The sequence below is a fragment of the Centruroides vittatus genome, unplaced genomic scaffold (assembly GCF_030686945.1).
Source record: "Centruroides vittatus isolate TY-2023 unplaced genomic scaffold, ASM3068694v2 scaffold_2569, whole genome shotgun sequence".
NCBI classification, from domain to species: Eukaryota; Metazoa; Arthropoda; class Arachnida; order Scorpiones; family Buthidae; genus Centruroides; species Centruroides vittatus.
Genome location: NW_027122690.1, coordinates 1,892,608 through 1,915,619, shown reverse-complemented (window position 1 = coordinate 1,915,619; position 23,012 = coordinate 1,892,608). Strand labels below are relative to the sequence as shown.

General features: G+C 27.9%; 2 protein-coding genes across 6 annotated transcripts; one reads left to right on the top strand and one right to left on the bottom strand.

Annotated features, from left to right (window-relative positions):
- Nucleotides 1-893: 893 nt before the first annotated feature.
- PGS1 (Phosphatidylglycerophosphate synthase 1) lies at nucleotides 894-18,748 on the bottom strand. Of its 5 annotated transcripts, none has more exons than XM_067285445.1 (10): nucleotides 18,712-18,737; nucleotides 18,503-18,614; nucleotides 14,687-14,948; nucleotides 13,565-13,642; nucleotides 7,917-8,191; nucleotides 6,893-7,074; nucleotides 4,383-4,729; nucleotides 2,718-2,943; nucleotides 2,513-2,595; nucleotides 894-2,190 (listed from the first exon to the last, which is right to left on the bottom strand). In XM_067285445.1, exons 3-10 carry the CDS (start codon nucleotides 14,864-14,866, stop codon nucleotides 2,071-2,073), a joined length of 1,491 nt encoding a protein of 496 aa, XP_067141546.1. In that variant the 5' UTR covers nucleotides 14,867-14,948; nucleotides 18,503-18,614; nucleotides 18,712-18,737; the 3' UTR covers nucleotides 894-2,070. The 5 variants fall into 5 exon arrangements, with proteins under 5 accessions (XP_067141546.1, XP_067141547.1, XP_067141544.1 ...); XM_067285446.1 differs by having other exon boundaries at nucleotides 18,503-18,598; nucleotides 18,662-18,716; XM_067285443.1 differs by lacking the exon at nucleotides 18,503-18,614 and having other exon boundaries at nucleotides 18,662-18,748.
- Nucleotides 18,749-20,854: 2,106 nt separating this feature from the next.
- On the top strand, nucleotides 20,855-22,113 carry LOC136987682 (slit homolog 2 protein-like). Its single transcript, XM_067285433.1, has 4 exons — nucleotides 20,855-21,171; nucleotides 21,253-21,654; nucleotides 21,741-21,889; nucleotides 21,962-22,113. Exons 1-4 carry the CDS (start codon nucleotides 20,903-20,905, stop codon nucleotides 22,111-22,113), a joined length of 972 nt encoding a protein of 323 aa, XP_067141534.1. The 5' UTR covers nucleotides 20,855-20,902.
- The last annotated feature ends 899 nt before the right edge of the window (nucleotides 22,114-23,012 follow it).

Here is a 23,012-nt window from a genome sequence, read left to right as displayed (position 1 = left end):
ACAAATACCAAATTAACTGTTAGATTATCGGGTTGTAACAAGACTAATTTAATGATATAAAACAATTTGGCTGTATCTAATCTAATCATTAAATTTGTCTTGTTATGGCCCAATAAATAATTTGACTTTATTTAGCATTTATCATCATCAGTGAATTTAATTCCCTAGTGTAAAGTTGTATCTGATAAATACTGTAATATCTTCATTTTTTCTTAACAATAAAAAACTATGTGAATGTTTCTATTTTAATAAGAGTTTGACACATTAATAGTATTATACAATAGTCAAAAATGAACCAAATTTTTGGCACAGTTTTTATCATAGCACACAAACTCTTACACTACAAGCTCTTTCTGTAGATACACGTCTGTACCTCTTGTAAAAGCAGTTTTCTGGAAGTTATTTTTTTTTTGCAAGGCCTTTATGGGCCTCATTGCTGAAGCTTCCACTTCTGTTGCAGATAGAAGTTGGAAAGATTGCATGTTCCACTTTTATTAGGAACAAGATTGAGGAAACATTGTCCTTGGTCAGACATAAACTGGGGAATGACCAAATGCAAAAGCTGCAGTAATGAGCCATTAAAAAGGCATCACAAAAGTTGACTTTCAAGACTGCTAGTGTCCATATCACTTGTCAAAGCAGAAATGTCTAGTTACGGGAATGGCTTGTGTTGAAAGTAATATCATGTTTGTGTATTGGTTAAAATAAAAAAAGTGCCAAAAATTTCTTTTGGCTACTTTAAAAGTTTAATAATAATAAATATATATATAATCTATACTTAAAGAAACAAACTGGACAGTGCCGACTTAAAACTTTTTTGTTCGTGCTTAAAAATTAATTCGATATAATTATAAATGCAAAATATGATAAAATGACACTTCACAATTGTTAACTAAATTGAACAATCCACATTTATTAGAAAGACATCAAAATTTGTAAATGTAAGAGCTATCTAGAAAATTGGTACCAAGATATCATAAAAACTAATTGCGAAATTATCTGTAGCATTACAAAATCTAGAAAATAGCTTGTGCCTGTGCTTATAGGAAATCAACGATAAAAATTGCATTGTGCAAAATATGATTTATATTACTTTGATAATGGTTTTCATCTTCGAGGTTATTATACTCAATGCTATTACGAGTATATTGATCCTGTGTATCTACAGCAATATAATTTGAAAAATTTTGTGTTAGGAATCTGAAATTTTAGTGTACGAGAATATTTTTAAAAGTGTGATTATTATAATCTACAAAAATGTGTTCGTGTAGACAACTAAGCAAAATTTTTAAATGCAATGTGATCTTGAGAAATTTTTTTGGTAATTGAAAAATCTATCGTCGATATTCAAAATTAGCCTGTGAGAACTTTTATGATTTTGCATCACAGACAATGCATAGCCTAGAGCCATTATCATCCTAACTCAGTTTTCTAAATGAATAAGGAAATACTCTCTCATCTCTTCAATTTACCATTCAATGCATAGTACATAGTTTGCATCAGTCATTGACATATTTCATTAATAAATAGCTGATGATTCGGTTATGTTTTGAATGTACTTTTATCACAAAAAAGAATTATCTTGTTACCTTATTTTCTAGACAGCCTGGTATGTAAATTTTAACATTTAAAACAGAATTATACAATAGATTTATATAAATGTAACAGACTCAACTTTTAACAATTCATAAATAAAATATACATCATATCATGAATGATCTCTATTTGTATGATTGTCTGCTGGTCAATCAGCATAAAATCGTGAATATATTTCTGTAATGATCCCAAATGGATAAATTTTACAGTTACGGACAGATAAATAAAATCTCTTCATTTAAAATAATAATCTATATTATTTACAAAATCTTTTTAAAAGTTTTCTGAATATAAAAAATTCCTTTAATAACAAATATACATATATCTTTATGTAAATACATAATAAATTACTCCATGAAACAAATACGGAAGACAAATAATTCAAACAGAGATGGATAAACTTGAATTTTAAGATTCTTTGAAATTATTTTTCTAATGTTAATGCATAAAACATTCCGAAACAATAACTTAATGTTAAAAATATGTTTTCACAACCATTGTAACTAATTTTGTCCAAAGAGGCACATATCTATCTGCTTGCTGAAATGTTTCTTCATTAACTGTCTTTGAAAGGTCATACAATCTTTGTTGTTCCTGCATCAGAAATAATTTTGAAATATATGATTTTGCATTAATTAATATACAGGTACTCCTCACTTTACGACCTATCTGCTTAACGACCAATCGAGTTTTGACCTGCAATTCGGGGAATCCCCTTTCTCAGCTTGAGTGTCGATCAGTGACGAATAGTGACATGCACACTAAGCATACTATAATAGTCTTTTTGTATAATTTTACAACGATCCTATATTCCTGGCACAAGCTCCTCGCTTAGCGACGTAGTTGTCAGAACGGAACTAGGTCGTAAAGTGAGGAGTACCTGTGTTATAAATTATGATGTTTGAAATTTACTTACAAAATGTAATTCTTCCTGTAATTTAGTATTGTTTGTAACAATAGCTACTTGAGCCTCTAAATCTCTATATACAGATCTGTAACCTGTGAAAATAAATTATGTATATTCATACATTTAAAATATGAAAAATTTAAGCAAAAATGATAAAATTTTACATATATAAAACAATTTTCTCGAAAAGTAATATAAATTCAATTTAAATTACCAAAATTTGGTGATCCAATTAGAGATAGAGATGGTAATTTTTCACCGGGAAGATAATACCATAATCCTTTTACATGGAAAGTCCATTTGTCTTTGTAGTATTCCATTAATTTTATTCTTGTTTCTTCTTTCTGTCTTTGTAATCTCTCATAAAATTTTTTTGCTATGTAAGTGTATGCTGATGGAATAGAACCAGCTACACCTGATGCCCCATAAAATCCATTTACCTAAAAGGAGATATATCAAAATATATAATGTTCCATATACATTATAATTTTTTACTTTACTGTCAATATTTAAAATGTAATGTAAAACAATTTTTAAAAGTGAAATATTTTATATTTCAAATTTTATATTCATTTCATATGGCATTCTAAAAATTTAAATATTAACAACAACCAAATACAGTATTTAAAGCATATGATAAATTAATGTGCTTTTCATTAAATTATAACAATTTATATACTCAATTTTATAGTTGCAAGATTTTAATTCGTTAGTATGAAATAAATCAAAGTTTCTGCAAAGAAAAACACTGTTATAAAGGGTTTTACAATTTATATATTTTAGACTATCATAAAATTTAAATTAAATAAATGAAATGTTCAAATCAGCCAAGTAGAGTTTATCATATTTGGTCTTTATAATCCATCTTTAGCTTTCATAACTATTTCCTTCTCTGATCATTTCTGGAGTGTTCTATCATTATCTGAATAGAAAAATCGTAACTGGAATAATTACCCTTTATTTAATTAACATTACAAAATTGAAATGTTTATGTATCTATTATTATCATATATATTTACATCCAAGTATTTAATGTAATTAATTAAAATTCTTCTTAAATGTTCGTAAAAATTTTCTACAAAGAATTATTTCATCTAAACTTTTCAGCAATACCTGATAAATAAAAGTTTATGTTTGTAGGTGTGATTTTATATTGAACGAAGTGCTTCATTTTTTTCACTTTATAACAGCCATCTATCTGGCATGTATTTTGTTTTGTTGTAATACAAATAAATGATCAATCAAAAAAATTCTCTGTATTTTATATTTATATATAGCTTAGATAATTTTTCTTATTTCAGAGTATAGTATAATAAAAATACATTATTCATAATTTTAAAAAATTTTAACAATTAGTGTAAACTAATTGTTAAAATTAGTGTAAACTAGTTCATTCAGGAATATATGAGTTTTGCCAATATAAAGAATGTCTAATGTAAATAATTCAATCTTTATTTTAAACAAATATATTATATAAATTTATTCAAATATAATTAATGAATTCATGTAAAATATTCATAATACTACAATATTTTGAAATGATTTGTTATATATATATATATATATATCAAATCTTTTAAATAGGCTTATTCCTCATCAATCAATCAATATATAGGGAGATAGCAGTGATGTTTAGTCTGAAAACAAGACATTTTTCTACTGCAAAACCAGTTCTTATGTTTGGTATACAAAATATTAAATGTTTATAAATATTTAATATTTTATATATCAAAAATTCAAATATCTGTACAACTTTCAGTTTAAATACTGTATTAATGTACAAGTATTTACTTTCAAAACAACTATATATTTCATGTTTGTCAGTCAATTTAAAACAGACATGAAATATATTGAATATAAAGTAAAACTAAAAACATACCTGAGGTGATGCCATTAAAATATCATAATTAGCTAATGAACCTTGAATAATGATATCCATGTATTGATCAGTCAAATTAAAGTAACCAGATGCTAACTTAATAGTAGAATTTGGAGTGGCTTTCATTAATATCAATTGTGTTATATTCTCGTCTTGAGTTATTTTCAAAGGATGCATTTGTAACAGGGGATATATCCAAGTATCAATTTCACTTTGATCTTTAAATGTTTCATTTGGTGTATCACCTATAGCACCATTACATTCTAATAAAGGTTTTGGCTTATAATTTGGTGTTGTAAATTTTTCCAATTTCTGGCTTGCTTTTTCAATGAAAAGATCTTTATCACCTATAACAGAAAAGAAATATAAACTTCATTAATGACTTAAATAATGTTTAATTAACAGGAAATATAATTACATAATATTGCTAGTTTTATTTGAATATTGTATACATTTATAATTGCAATACTATTTTTTACATGTATTTTAATGAAAAATAAAAATGATTAAGAATTTTACAAATTAACTTATTCTAAACAAATTACTTTTCTCTAGTAGTGCAAGGCCTTAACATAAACTTCCGTGAAAAATTTTTTGAATTTACTTAGCATCTAATTGTTAAAAATTTTCAAAATTAAATAATTTTATAATTGCTTAGACTCAATTCACAATATTACTATCTAATGCTTTGTGACTAACTTAAAAGCAACATTATTATGTTACATTTTGAAAAGTTTGTTTGATTCATAATAAATAACATTAAATAACAGATGATTTCTATCAGTTTATTTTAGTATAAATTAAAATTTTTCTTCATAAAACAAAGAAATACACGACTGAATGTAATAGAAAAATTAAAGACTAATACAAATTAAATACAAAAAACATTTTGAAGTCTTCTAAATATCCATTCACAAGCAGACTTTTAGGATCTTCTCTGCCAAACATGTACAAATTTTTTAAAGTCTCTCTGGCATGTAAAATTTTTTTTTTGTAAAAACAAAAATCAGAAAATTCTAGACTGTAATGTATTGGAAAAAACTGAAGACCAAATACAAAGAATAGCCCATAAAGGATGGTCAATTCTGGTAGTGTTGTGTTCCAATGGTAAATGAATATTCAAAGACTTCAAAATGTTTTTGTATTTAGTCTTCAATTCCGTAATTTAATAATTTGTCAGAAATACAGTTAAATAATATATATATATAAAAAAAAAAACAAATTTTAAAATATTTAACAACTTTAATATTCAATTCAACAAAAACTGACTAGTGAAGACCCAATGAATTCTAAGGCGCTCAAATAAATATTAAGTTACACCATCAAAATACAATTGACTATTTTCAATTCAAACTCCAGAAGAAACCAAGAAAAGTTCAATCATCAAAAATTCTAATCATCTGTTTTTTGAAAATTAAACTAGTTTTCTTCAAATTTCTAGTGTTTGACAATATTCTGTATTGTTTCTTCTTTGCTTTCTTTCTGCTTTTTTAATTACTTTAACTTTTTAACAACAATAGTATTAACTTTTAATGCTAAACTTGTGCACATTTTACTTTTAGAAATCATAAAAACATTGTAAATGCAACTCTATTATCTAGATGCAAGCATCACAAACTGTAAAGCATAATTTTATTTACACCCCAAAAGTTTGTAGAATGTATGCATTTTGGGAATTTCCAAAAACATGCAAACACTATAAAACCACATGCAATTTTCTCAAGTTTCATTTTCAAAGTATGAGATATACTAACTCCTAAGTATGCAAACATTTAAATTAATCAGATTTGACTATAATAATGAGGTTGAGGCCACAGTTTTAAATGTGAAAATGTTACATCAGACTTTCAGCACTGCTTTCCTGTAGGCCTAGAAGTTTGACAATGGTGTTTCGAATGTCGAGCATGATTCCACTGACTTTCCAAACACCATTGTCGAACTTCTAGGCTTACAGGAAAGTGGCGCGGAATGTCCAACATACATGTTTTCGCATTTAAAACTTCAGCCTCAACCTCGCTAATATCAAAATAATTATTATTCTGATACATTTTGACCAAATCAAATCAAAGATTGTAAAAAAAAAAATGCTTGAAAGTAAATAAAACATGAAATTATGTATATAGGTTATAATCACAACTATTGCATGCTAATCTTTTTCATTACAAAATGATAGAAAAAAGCATTTAAAAATATGCATTAATCTGAAATGTTTATTGTATCTTTAAAAAAAGTAATAGAAATTAAATATTTATAGCATTACTAAATGTAAAAACAGAGATTCTGTAATATATAGCATGTTCTCTTCATACATATAAAATTTCAGTATAAATTATAATTGCTATTAAATTTAAAATTAGATTTAGTTAATATTATTTAAAATATATTAAATATTCATTCACATTTTTTTATTTTGTATTTAGATTACACAATTAATTTTTAACAACTTTGAATATTTACAATATAAAATGATTTGTTTTCATTAACAACATGTAACTTAAATGATAATTTACCTTCATAAGGGTGAATAGACCAATTTTGATGTAATACAATGCTATTATCTTGCCTTAACTGAAAAGAGAATGTGCTGACTGTGTTAACAAGATTATCAAAATAATCGGCCAAATGTGGGCAGTTTTCAAATATTATGTATCGATCTTGGCGATTGGTAAAATATTGATCACTAAGATTGGCCCTGGAAAAAATATATAAAACAAAACATGTAAAAATATATTATACAAAATCAAAATATTTAGCCATCAGCAAATTATAAACAGAGATTAACAAAATTAAATACACATTTTTTTCAAAAATTATGGTTGAAAGAATCTTATCATATATAATTTATTGATTACAAATATATTTTGTGCACAATAAATTTCTAAGACAATTCCAATGACATTTTTATTATTATACTTGATCATAGGAGATTTCATTTTAAATATAAATTTTTATTGTAAATGACTTCTTTTAAACTCTTGTTTCTCTCCAATAAATAAAAGGGTGCATTCAAATTTACTTTTTGTTAACTGGAATATAGATTTTAAAAAAATTTGGCACCAAGATATAGATATATATTGTATATATATTTTAATTATATATACTACATATACTTTCTGGTATTTTCAGATTCCTAATGTAAATTTGATGTTTTCGTAATCCATTGTATTCTTCACTTTATAATGACCAAGTTAAAATACACGGCCACTGGCATGTACAGTATCTCTGAATAGCAGACAAACTTCTTGGTCCTGACAGTGTCTGCTATTCAGAGGTTATACTGTATATATATATATATATATATATATATATATATATATATATATGGGTGCTCATGCACATGTGCATACACACAACTTGAACTATTACTAAATGAAGTAAAAATACAGTAACTATTTTTCAATTTTAAAGTAAGAGTTTAAGTCTTGAAGATAAAAATGGCAAAATGAAATATTTTTTCTAATTACAAAATATTATGCTTAAGTTAATCCTCATTTATATTCATGAATTCATAATGTTTCAAATTCTAAGACTTACCCACTTAAAATTATAGTGTTATCAAATAAGTAAACTTTTAGATGTGTTAAACTGATAGTTTCATTCCATCGTTCAGGAAGAAGTGTCTTAATCCATCCTCTAAGAGAAGGTGTATGATAAAGAGCAACATTTATATCACAAGGAAAGTCACGAAGTAAGGGTAGTAATAATGTCCGTGTATTCTTTTGTCCTCTAGAACCTCGAGTAAAATCAACAAGTACTTTTGCTTTTACTTTACCATCAGATTTCTCTAAAGCCGAATGTAGACAAGATATCTATATAAATGAAAAAAATATATATTTAATGATATTTATAATTATTTACAATTTTATAAAATTAATACAACAGATCTTCACTTTCCAATTCCATCTTTATGAGTGATATAAATTTTTCTATTATGACCGTATGAAATGCTGAGATGGAATTTCATACAGTCTCTGCTGTGCTAAAACTATTTCCAAGTACATAATTTCAATTTATGAAACTAAGCAAATAGGATGAAATGTTTTTCCAGAATCCAATTAAATTGTAAAAGTGGAGGTCTATTGTAGTAAAAATAAGATTTAAAAATTCGTTTCAAAAAATTTTCCTGATTGTATCTCAAATTTACCATTAAACAATATTTATTTATTCTGTTTAAAATATTTTTAAAGTGCACATTTTATTAATTTTTTGTTTTCAGTTTAACTCTCTCTGTCTTGTGGGTATAAAGTACCAATACTCATCATGTGTTTGGCCAGACCAAAACTGGCTAGGTGGTAAGAGATGGATAGCATCCAACTTATCTGGGAAAGATCACACAAAAAATTTCCAAGATACATGACTTGAACTTGAACCCAGGTTTCCCAGAGTGGAAGGCTAATGCCTTTACCATCTCAACTATCTGCCCATTCATTGTTTTCAATAATCAACTTGATGAAATCTGTTTTCATGATAAGACATTATCAGACTATTTCATTTCACATTTACTTTCTATAATTAACTTTTATAATAAATTTAACTTATACCAATATTTTATAATTTGGAAATGATGTGTCAACCACATGATCAAAGATTTCATTCAGTACTTTTCATTACACAATAATTACATTTTGTGCTGTTGTATGTTGGCAATAACAAAGTAGCATACGAGGTGGTATCAAAAAGTTCCAGGGCTGGTCCTGTAGCATGATAACAGAGCACAGCACAAGGATGTATTGGCAGCTGTGGGGAGTACTGACCATTGGGAATTAATATGCTGAGTGATATCATTTTGTAAATAACGGTTTTTGTGCTAGTGGAGTTGAGTGACCACATGCGTGGGCCCATTTGCGATTTCAGTATTGACATCAAAATCGAACAGAGAACTAACATCAAATTCTGTGCTAAACTCAGCAAAACTGGAAAGGAGACCTTCAAAATGATTTGGCAGGCTTATGGGGATGCTGCAATGAGTAGAACAAAATGTTTTGAGTGGCATACATGTTTCAAGGATAGCAAAACATCACTGGAAGACAACAGATCAGGTCAATCATTCATGAGCACAACCCCCAAAAATGTGGAAAAAATTAGACAACTTGTGCATGAGGATCATCAGAGAATTATTGCGGACATTGCTGCCATCATCAATGTGTCATACGGGACAGTCTATGTGATCCTGATGAAGGAGTTAAACATGCACTGTGTCTCTGCAAAGTTTGTGCCCAGGCTTCTGACACCAGAACACCAGAACAGAAGGCACACTGTGTTGAAGTGTGTGAGGATCTTCGTCAGCAGGTCGTGGATGACCAAACCTCTTGCCGATGATCATCACTGAGGATGAGACATGGGTCTATGATTACAACCCAGAGACTAAACAACAGTCATCATAGTGGAAGAACCTAACATCTCCACAACCAAAGAAGGCGAGGCAGATCAGGAGCACAACCAAAAACTTGATCATTTTTTTTTGACATTTGTGGGGTTGTGACTATGAATTCGTCCTTGAGGGCAGGACTGTCAACACCAAGTTCTACTACAATGTTCTAAGGTAACTGAAGGAAAACATTCAGCAAAAGAGATCTCAGCCTCTGGAGCCAACACAACTGGGTCCTTCATCATAACAATGCACACACTCACAGACTGCCTGTAACAACGTCACAACTTTTCTTCATCTGCCTTATTTGGCTCCCTGTGATTTCTTCCTGTTCCAAAAAATGAAAATGAAACTGAAAGATGGCTGTTTTGAAATCATGTAAGGGATCCAACACAGATCGCAGGAGGTGCTTGACACCCTTGAAGAAAGATTTCCAGGGAGCTTTCCAAAAGTGGCAGATGCACTGGGAGCAGTGTATCAATGTACAAAGGGAGTACTTGATGCTAACCAAATATAAATAAAGTAATTACTTTTTTGTAATGGGACCAGTCCTGGAACTTTTTGATACCACCTCATATTGAAGTATTAATACAAGTACTATAGTGTTCACAAAAATTTTTTTAAATAGTTGATTCTAATTTTTTAAAATTTAATAATATTTTTACACCAAGAATATTATTTGATTTATTGAACATTTATACTAATACAGTAAAGCATCGATTATCCGACCCCCGATTAACCGACCGCGTTCTAGTCGGCAAATTCAAATGTCCGCCAGTGATGTGGCGCTACAATATTTGGTTATGTCTTGGCTACTTTAATATTATTTTTGTTAAATTTTTGCATGTTTTAGCTGGCAGCACTGGCTCGACCATGAAAGGGAGGCTAGTATTTAAACCAGGCCTAATACACTATACTAATAATGTATTTTTTCATACTTTTCGGTTATCCGACTTTTCAGTCCCTAATTAAGTCGGATAATCGATGCTCTACTGTACTAGCAGGTGTCCAATTCTTTGCCCAAGTATTAAAAAAACATATATTTATATATGCTGTAGAAAAACTGAATTGAAGTTAAGAAGAAAACCTATGATCTTTGAATGTGTTTTCACACCTCATTTTCAAAAATCAATATCTTTAGTGATCATCTCTTTTTTTTTTTATCTTAGGCCTATTTGTTTTATTACATGCTTCACAATTCTCCACCATGATGGAAAACAAATTACGTGATCTGTGTAATATTCTGATTTGAGATTTATGAGAAATTATGATATTGAGATTTAAACAGTATAACCAACAAAAAAAATTATACTTTTAATAATATATTTGATTATTATAAATCAACAATAGATGGTGTTATATTCTATAAACTGTCTGCATGGTTTAGGACTGGCAAATCCATTGTCTTTACTACATAGAGTCAATATAGCTAAATTTTTGACTTTGAGATATTGGAATTTTTCTAAGACATTCACTGTAAAAGTTACAAGCAATATGTATAATTTCAAGTGTGTTGAACTCTTCAATGGGGATAAACAGCTTCAGACATAGTCATTAATATTTAAGGTTTTTCTGTATAAATTATAAAATTTAGTAAATGGTGTATATTTTAGATTTTAGAACAAAAATATTGAAGAATTTTAAGAGATTCATTAATGATATAAATTCATAGAATTTCATTTTTAAACAACAAATTACAAAAGATAGATTATTTACTATAAATTTAATAAAAATAATAAAAAAATTCTAAAAAGCATTAGCTTTTAAGAATTTAGTTACTCAAAAATTGGTAACTTTGTGCAGGCTTATATCTAAACTTTTAATAAATAACTATGTGGTTTCAATAATCCTGATTTTCATATTGAACAACTAACTAAATTTGCTAAGAACACATCCACACATTCACTATTTTCCAAAAGCCAAGCAAACATTCAATAAATACCAAGTAGTGTGGATGGTTTACTTGTGATCAATATTCAGTATTCACAGTCTCCTGGCTCTTGTTGGTAAATAGTGCTGAATCAAAGCAGAAAAATATTTACCTCTACATATTCATGTTGTACAGTACATCCACACTACTTGCATTCGGCAAATAGCAAATGTGTTGATTTAGTCATCAGAGTTTTCATTTTAGTTTTTTATTTTTTTTAAACTAGATCTAGTCTTTCATTTCTGAATTTAGTTTATTTTTTGATTTGATTTGTAGTTTAAATATTTCATTTTTTTTCTACATAGTTTTTCTGGTCTTTTTGCTTTTGATTTTATTGTGTTGCTTTTTTTAAAATTCCTTTCTTTTTCACATTCACACTTTTCTGCTTTGGTGAAGTAATATCACCCACTACCTTCCTCTTTTAGACTTTTGTTTTCATTAAAAGATTGAACTACTCATAACTATAAATTATTGTTTGAGAATTGTCCATTTTCTAGATCTTGGATGAACATTCTTCATTTCTGAACTAATGCTTGACAAATAATTAAATGTGTGTACATGTGTGCTCGATGACTGACAAACACTTTGGCAACATTTGGCAAAAAGCAAATATTCTACATTCAGCAAATAGTAAATGTGTAGATGCACCCTAACTCATAGGGTACGACTATCCAGATGTGAGCAAGCAAGAATAGGGGGTGAGAATAGATGGTGATGTTTCTCACTCTCATTAAGTACAGTACAACTGCACCGATGCAAGCAAATGGGAGCAAGTGGTGGGAAGATGATGACATCATGATTGCACTGAACTGGTCACAGGGAAGTGAAAATTATTGCACTGTATGGAAGTAACAATCAAAATGATTCACCTATGATGCTTACTACTAGCAAAGAAAAACATTTTGTTATTAGGATTACTTCATAATGAATACATAAAAAAAAACAAAAATACAATGTTCCTCCTCTCTTGAAACAGAGAACGGATAAAGAATGTTATTATAATTTGTTAATAATATAGAATTTATATGACTTTATGTATATCTATAGTTTAAAAAAAACAAAAATCTTTTTATATATACACTGGCATGCAAAACTTAAGCAATGATGTAATTTGTAAGCAGACAGCCATGAAATTGTAGAAAAGGGTTTGTTGTGATCAGTACAATGAACACCCAATTCAGTAGAAAGGTGATTTATATGCAAATATCAGGAAGAAGACATCACAGGTGATGTGAGAGTATGTAGTCTTTCATGTACCAATGCTACTCTTTCAATAAAGCTTTTTTTGTTTGATTCCTTACTGTATGTGTTCTATTCATTTTTGCACTAGTATGATTTCTTCATCCTTTAAGTATACTCTCTCTGTATTCTGAATTTCATATCTCCCAGGTGATTTCTTGCAGAGTTAAAAAACAATCGTTGCTTAAGTTTTGCACACCAATGTACTTGCTCATAGTATTATGGATTAGAATGCCTAAAAATATATGACAAAATATACACAAAAGCTAACTGAATCAGACAAATTACCACAAACTATTGAATGAACTTATCAAATGAGTGATGTGGTATACAAAGTGCTAAAGTGCCAATAATAAAATAGCACAGCAGGGCACTTTAAGCAGGATACGAGTGTATTGCAAAGCTTAATTACATGAAATTTTTAAATTTGCCATCACTGTTATATAATTTAACATTTAAACTAACTCATCTCATCAATAAAATTTTTGTGTGCATTGAAATCATATCCTAATAGTACTTTACCAAATTATAAAAAAATTTAGTAATTTGAGATGTATAAATTGTTGAAATTGAAATTTTACTTTATTTTATTTTATTTAATACTCTCAGTAACATATGTAAGTAAAGAAATTAAATTCTACTTACTAATTCTTCTTCAAGTGGGCCTGTACCAATATATAATGAAGCAAGTGTAATTCTTTTTGTAGCTTTCAGAGTATAATCCTTAAAAGAAAAATAATCAACATGAGAAACGAATCACAAATTTTAATTTTACATTACCGTATTAGCCCGAATATAACGCGACCCCGAATTTAACGCGACTCCAAAATTTTCATAAAGATATTTAGAAAAAAAAATAATACTCATAAAAGAATTCAAAGAAAGTAAAATTCAATCAGATAAGCATTTATTTAGGTATTTATAGCTAATAACACAGGTTACATTCATGTCAATAAAATTAAGTAATGTAAAACAAAATTAATATTACGTAAGTAACAACAAAAAACGGAAATGCTTATTCAGAATCTGAACTGTTTTCAGAATGATAACTCATTGACTTCCGTTATTCATTATTGACTTTCGCGTTAGGGGGTAAAGCGGGTCTATTGACAAATTTTCTCGCAGTAGTACGAAATTTCTACTGACTTAACTTGAATGAGTCATATTTCTTCCCCATTTACAAACAAACCCGATGGCAATCGGTGAAACATGAGATAAATTACAGCGAGTTGAAATTTGATATGTTTATTTTTTGCGTTTTACGTATCAAATTACATTAAATTCGACACAAATAAAGCATTTTTGTCAATATAGAAATATTTTACATTGTTTAAAAGTAGAGAAAATAAAGAAAAGAAAGATGTAATAATAATTTTTCGAGCGAAGCCAAAAATTTCACAATTTTAAGATAAAAAATGGCGTCTGTGAGAGCCCACGTGACTAAAAGGCGGTCGAAAAATCACGTGACTAATGAACTTCAAACAAGCGGAGACATAGCCTTACTATAGTAGCGCTATGCAAACAAAAGCGCAGGCCTACTAACTAGATCACATGGTTGTTTTGAAGTGGTCGGTCGAGCTAGGTCTGACGTTCAGTCGCGTTTCAATCTCTGTAGGAAAATGTCCTTGTTTATATTACATTCCATTACTTAAACCCCGAATTTAGCGCGAGTCGATTTTTTAACGGAAAATAAATTGTCGAAAAATAATCAACATGAGAAACGAATCACAAATTTTAATTTTACATTATTTAAATATGCATACAAACTTTTAAATTTTGAAAAAATTGTGATGGTTCATGTAAAATTTTAATATTCTTTGCACTAACACCAAATTTTGGACCAAATTCATCCAACCAGGAAAATTCACTTTCACCAGAAATGCAACTATTTTCACTCATTGATGCTATATTATTTTCTGCCATAAAACTAATATCTTTTGTACCCATTAAAAATGGAATATGTAAACCACAAGTTGTAACACCACACAGTAAACAATAAATCTGCTTTCTCCTTTGAACAGCATAATATCTGAAAAATCAAAATTTATTCATAAAATATAAAGTATAATTAAAGAAAAACATTTTTTTTACTTGTAATATTAATATTTAAACAAATAATTTTTTAATAAATTAAAAATACATATATATATTCATTTTAAATTCTAAAATCTATTTTTGCTTTAAATAACTTTCAAGCAAATTATTTTTAAACATTGAGAACACACAGCTCTATATTTAGTATTCAGAATTTAATGAAGTTTTCTAATCTATTCTCTTATTATTAATATTTAATGCAAATTTGTGGCCCTCGTTACTCAAAAGTATTAAAGAAGCAGATCATACACTTTATCATATTTTAAAGTAAATAATTTGTAGTTCTCCAGTATTCTGTATTTAAAAATTACTGTTTTTCATAAATAATTATCAAACATAAATTACAAAAAATAATTAAATAAATGGATAATAATTAAGATACACAGCAAAAATTTATTAATATTAAACTGAACTAATTATTGGTTAATACGAGTTAAATTAATATCTTTTGCATATTAAAATTCTATAAAATGTTGATTAATATGATGTTATATAACAGAATATTAAATTTCTAATTAAGTAATTCTTAATAATCAAATTCATTTTTGTAATTTAGAACAAATAAAAGAAATCGAGAAAAATATTTAATAAAACGATTGCATTTTAAGTTCTTACTGGTATATTGAAATTAAACCAAAATACACACTTACTAAATATAGTTTAGCACATAGCTACTGGATAAATTAGTTTTACTTGTAATGCCTATAGTGCAAAATATCTGGTATTTTTTTAAAGAAATAATATAATTAGAATCATAAAAATAAATCTGGAATGAGTAAAAAGTTTATATTAATCAATACACATTATAAATTTTGATTGACTTAGAAATTTCAAGTCATCTTACATCATATAAATTTGATACTTGGATGAATCATCATTTAGACTACCGATATATTCTTTTTAAATTTCACATATGGTGCTATCTAAAGTTTTTAAAGTATTTGTTTTTCAATAGCAAATATTGACAAAACATTTTATTGAATAAAATATTACAAATCACAAATTTGTTTAAAAACTATTTCAAATCAAATTGACTGCAACTATTTTGTATTAAATCATCATATTTTTATGTGCATAATCTGCAGAAAATTGCTTTAACAAAAATAAAAGTTTTGCATAATCTATTAAACCCACCCCCAATATATCCCATGCCTATGGAAGTAGCCAATGCTCCATGGGCACAAGTTTGTACTTGTGATTTATAATTGGCATATTACTCACCCCCCCTTCAAACTGTCTTTTAAACACAGATAACCCACATGTTATATTCACAAAAATAGAGTATCCACCTATTTCATCTACACCTTAAATATATTCTTTACAATATATAAATACGTCAAGTATCAGATACATTAAGTGTTCAGTTAAAGAATAAAAAATACTATACTATACATTTAAAATCAAGAAATTTTCCTTAAAAATAATTATTCAATAAAAATAGAACCTAATGAATTTTTATTATTCTACTTAATCAATGCTTATTTTGTACATTGAATCATTTTGTCTTGTTATATAACTTTGGACTGACTTTTTGGATTGGGCAATCCTGTCAAGATGAAATCATTCGTGTAATGTTGCAATAAAATTTTAATATTTTTTCTGTATCAATTTTATGCCGAAAACAATAGAATAGATTTCTAAAATAATATTAAACATTAAAAAGCTTAAATTAATTAAAGGTCTGTTGCCCAAATTACTGTATAAACTACAGGATAAATCTTGATGAGCATAGCTTATTCTTGCCATTAATCTACAGAATAAGCTAAGCTCATCATACATGTTTTTTGACTCATCAGATAGCTATCAGCTGATTAGTCAAAAAAATCCTTAGTGTACAATTGCATTACTAAGAGCAATGGTAGATAAGATAGAGCAAAGAAGGAATAAGCAAAAGCATGGTATGGATTGAAGTATATACAAAAATGCATATTAGGAGATTTGGTAGCTACTATCTACAATAATTAATGAGTTTATAAAGATTCACTTAACTCTGACAATTAATGTAGAACTATCTTTTACATTTATATTTTTTCTTTCAACTTATTATTTCACATAAGATAATTGAAAGAAATAAATTACAATACAATTTCAAAAACATTTTGTTGCCTCTGTTCAAAAATTACAGGATTTAAGATAAAATATTGTGACACTGCTACATGTATAGTTGTATACTGTTTAACTGAATTTTATGTAAAACCCTCTTATTTGAATTATATACTGTAAAAAATTATACTTTACAGTAATTACATGATATTAAATGTTAATTTAATTGTATCAAAACAATTAAAATGCAAATTACATTATTGATATATTTATTTCCTTTAAATGAAAGAAGCATACATTATAGTATTTATATAGAAAATTTAGTCGTCATTTTATAAAACTCAAAAAGTATATATCATATATTAAAAATTAGGAAAAAAATGTAAAACTAGAACACATCTATAATAAATAGTTCAATAGTTCAATGTTTACTTAACAATTCATAAATAAATCTCTGATCTAAATTATTTTATATTTAAAATACTTACTAAATATAATTAATTCTTAAAATCGACAACCGTACTGTATTATTGCGAACAAGTGATGTTGATTTTGTAAATTTGTCACACAGTCAATTAAGGCTAATATGTTTCAAAACTATTTTACAACAATAACATATTATCTACATGGAAAAACATTTCGCAATTTATTTTTTTTACCTATAAAATAACATTTTAATATTTATAATCTTGCACATCTCAATTCATTTACCCCAATAAATATTAGTAAAATTAGAAATATCTAGGAATTAAAGATATATTTTAGCATATCATTATAACAACATACTAAAAAATAATTATATTTTACAAGTTTTTTGCAAGATATTAAAGGTTAATAAAACTTAAAGATAGAAGGAATTTTACGTAGAACTTGCGATACAAATTAAGATCCGTGTACGTACTTTCCAGAATTTAATAGGTTAATTAGTTTTAACCTTTAACAAGTTTAAATTAACCCATAATAGGTTAATAAAACTTAAATGCTGGAAAGCTCGGAACGTACGCGGCTCTTACGTCGAAAGTTCTACGTAAAACTCCTTTCATTCGTCGTTACGTAATCATTTTAAATTACATACCGCAATAATTTTACCTTGAACAAAACAGATTACTTAATGTATCTCTATCAAGGCCATCGAATGTTCAAATTTTAATCTTTTGACAAGTGTATAATTTATATTTCGGTCAAAATTGCTTTCACTTAAAAATTTCGTTGGATAATTGAATATTTACTGCGTAATAAACCATGTTTGCACATTATAATCTGAGAAAAACTGATTAAAAAATTGCAAAATTGGTAAAGTTAGTAGGATAAACATAACAAAAGATAGTGTTTTTCATATTAATTTTAATCAAAGATGAAGGATAGATGTTTTAAGGATCATTTCTTTCACAGATATCGAAGTTATTCGGGGGGAGATTAAAGATAATGCGGAGGAAAAGAACCTACCCCTCGAAATCCCTGGTTGAGAAGAAGGCTCTGCACCTCCATACAAGGATCTGGTTTAGAAGATAGCGCTTGGATGATCCATCACGATATTAAAACCTTAAATAAGGCATTACTGGAAGATATAAATAACATATCCCGAGTTATTTTCTATTATCTTACCGAATCTTAACGAAAATTCGACTATATGAATGGAACATTTTCCAAACAACCTTCTCAACTTTCAGGCCATGCTAAGCGTTCGCAGCGCCATCTAATTTCCGGTTTAAATTTTATCTTTGACGCAATACGTGATATATACTTTATTAATTAATATTTATAGAAATGACTAAGTATAAAAATATATGCGTTGTTTGTCGAATAAATTTTTTTTCGCGTTTATATTTTTCGATCTTTTATATCTGAATAAAAGTAAAAAGGAATCGCTTAATTTTAATTTGGAACCGGGAGGCGTCATCTAGGGACATTCGGAGAAACTAATGTCGGAATAAAACGAAAGGGTGTCGCGAATTCTTTAATTTTAATCGTAAAAATAATATTTTAAAAAAATGAAATTCGAAAAAAGACTATTTATAGCCTAACAATCTGCATTAAACATATACGGAGCTTCTTAAAAAAATACTTATTATTTAGAATATTCGTATTGATGTTGTTTATTCTAAAACGAAAAAATAAATAATTAAATTCGAGACTTGATTATAAAGATTTATCGATTCCAAAAAACAAATTAATCATTATTAATCCTAATAATGATTAATTAAATGAAATTGTATAAACAGCGATGCATTGACGTATGGGTCAAGATAGCAGCCTGCCGCTCTGGGGGATCCGGAATCGAATCTGGTTGGATCAAAAAATCCCTAGGAATTTTTCGGGGGTATTTCGTCCGAATATATCGGGCCCCATCCCTCGTCACCCGCTACCCTACTGTATCCTTAATAGTGTAATTAAATTTAAATTTCTAGTGTAATTTCTGGCATTAATCATTGCCAGACTGGGTTTGCCATTATCTGACTTGTAACTGTTGTTTAATGATATATCCTTGTGCTCTAATATCGTAAAGAATTTTCTTCCACAAACATTTCACATGCAGAATTTAAATTAATATGGCACGTCGATTTTTTTGCAACAGAGTGTATGTAATTAAGATGTAGACAAAACACGAACAAGAAATTATAAAGTTATTTTAAATTATAGCACGAAATTCGAAAGTGTCTGGCCAATTTTTAAATTTTTATTGAATATATGTGACTTTTAATGTAACGTTGGGTTAGATTTTAACATTTTTGTATAGTTACATTTATTTAATCCCGAGAATAAAGTTAGATAGATAAAAGTTTGAACCAGATATAGAAAGCTTAGGGAGGGAGACCCCGATTAACTATATATATGAACTTTCGATGTAAACCAGAGGTCACGTTATTTCAATTAAAACATTTTCCCTCATAAGGAGTTAGATAGATTACAGCACGATTCAGTTGCTAACAGGAAAAGCATGATGTGCAGGGGCAAGGCACTACTAATTTGAGGTGGAGAGCGTATATTTTAAATATAATTGAATTGAAATAGGTGACTTCGAGTTGCATCGCAAGTTTATATACAGTTAATCGTGGCCTCCTGTCCCCTAAGCTTTCCATATCCTGACTTTCATCTATCTAACTCCGTTCTCGAGATTGACGAAGGACAGACAAACAGTGGGAATTTATAGTCTACAATTTTTTTATATTGCAACCTAATAACAACATACAACATAAAAAGTAATAAAAAGATTGAAGTTAGAAAATACAAAGGTGTAAGCAAAAGTGTAAGATAATCTAGAAGCTATCGTGCATTGGACAGATTCACAGAATTCCTGTAGTTCATGCAACCACCTTTTACACTATACTTATAGACTGTGGTATTCCTGAAATTTGGCTAAAGTCAGATTGCGACCCTGTTAATTATTAAGGCATACTTCCAAAGGACTGCATTACCTTGTTGGGTAGCAAATGATGAAAGGGAAGTTGAGTACAGGCCTTATAAATTTTAAGCAATACAAACTAATTGAAATAATTGATTATTTAGACAGCAGGAAGTACCAGCACACGTATTAAATGGCCGGATGCAAGTTTTCTCATTATGGACGGATATAGTTTGCAATTAGTCAGCCAACTTAAGTGAGATGGGAAACAATGTGCACTACCTATGATAAATTGTGAGACCTTTGGGATTCGAATTCTGATTCCTCATATCAAACATAAAAATTACGCACTATATAAACTACTACTTAGGAAATAAATTACTATATATAAACTACTTAGGAAATAAATTATCACAGTTTATCAGAACATATAGATATGAAGCATGAGAAAGGAAAGCTGTTAGCCTGTTTAATTATGTAATTGTAGTGTTGGAATAGCAAGGATGCAAAATATTGCAACTGCATTTTTATTGCTTCTATCGATTTATAAAATATCATGCGAAACTTTGAAGAATGAATGTCCTGAAATGGAAAAATTTCCTTCTTGTACTTGTGAAAAAGTTCTACTTCATGGCTTAAAATTTGTTTGCAATGAATTTTTAAATATAGCTTATATGAAAGCAGAACTACGAGAACTAGATGGAAAATTTAACATTTATTTCTTAGAAATATGGAATAGTGTTCTTAACTATCTTCCAACATCTTTATTCAGGTTTGATATCGTTTTATACTTTAATATGATAATGTAAATTAATATGGTATTTAATATGTATTTTTACTGTTTGGATTACAGATGGGTTCAAATGAAGCAATTAAAAATCTTTGATAGTATTATAATGGGCTTGGAAGACGAAGTAGCGAATGTACCGGAAGAAAAACTCGAGAGGTTAACATTTAATAATACTGAGGGAGTAGATAGCTGGAGATGGTCTAGCCTTTCTTCACTCCAGAATCTATGGTCTATAGAAATAAGAAATTCGGATTTTAGCTCGGTTAACGGAGATTTTTCATTGATTTCTCCAATAAAATTAGCTCTTATTGATCTCAGTAACAATAATATCGATTTTATTGACGAATACGCTTTTTCTCCTTTTAAAAAACTTTACGATATTACGTTAAATAACAACAAAATTAACAAGATTAGTAGAACAATGTTTCCTGACCCTGCAAACTTTTTAAAAACATTAAAAATAAGGTATGTATTAACTATATACCATAGTAAATATATTATAAATTATACTGTAAGTCTTTAACATATAACTTCTTTTTACTTTATTTTAGTGATAATAAAATACAAACTTTTCCAAGTGATATATTTGTAAATATGCCAGTCTTAGAAGAAGTAGTGCTAAATAATAACAATGTAAAAATTTTAGATATGAAAACTTTCCTTCCATTAATGAATAGAAAAATTAAGATCAGGATAGAAAGTAAGTATTTAATGCATATAAAACAGGCTATTATATATTATGAACTGCTGATAAATTAATATTTAATTTCAGATAACGACATATATTGCTGTTCCTATTTATCGTGGATGATTGAGAACAAATCCAAAATTAAATTTTCTGGTGAATGCAAGAGACCAAGCCACCTTTCTGGAAAACGGATTGAAAAATTAACTATTTCGGAGTTTGATAATGCAGACTGCTAATTGCAAAAATTTTTAAAAATATTATTAATTTAGTATGTTTATATTAATCACTGTCTGTAATTATAAATTTGAAACTATAAATTAACTTGTACATAAATTCCTGTTCTGTGTGATAGAACACAAGACAGCTTTTAACTATTTTTTCGATATAAAAATGCAATTAGCAAACTAAATAATAAATAATAAATACAAAGTGTAAATTAGTGTTAATTTGTATTATTTGATGAACTGTTCAGTACCCAATAAATACAATTTGAAAATTAAAAAGAATGCAATTGTCTGGTAGTTTTCATTTGTTATTTAAAAAAATTGTAATTAATCAGTCCATTTTACATTTAAATCTTAAGATTTAACGTTATTTAATCGTAATACTTCATGATTCTGGCAGGTTTAATTTTATTTATTTTTAGACTCAGATTGGTGTGTCATTTTTTTCTGAGTTGTGCCTATCTCCAGTAGGATCTTTTCGAATTATCTGCCACTGTACTAATATTGATTGTTAAAAGCAGACAATCCGTCAAATATATCAGGAAATTACTATACATTTTTATATTAATACCAAGTGAATTATACTTTTGCTTCTTTAATCCGGTCACTGTGGACAGGAGTGTTTTGTGTAGTTTTATAGTGGATATGTCATAATTACTTACTCCTTAAACATCTGTATTGCTCTATGATATTACTTGTAGTTAATGGCGTATTTATTATAATTTGTAGTTAGAAAAATACAATTTAAATTATAAAATTATTATTTTTAGGAAACGAAAAAACGGACAAAACACAAGAGTTCGTTGAATTAACTAAATCGGAAGATATGAAAAATGATTATGAATCGATTGCAGAGTTTGAAAAAGTTAGAAACTATTTTATAATTTTGATTTATAAAAAAATTGTTATTA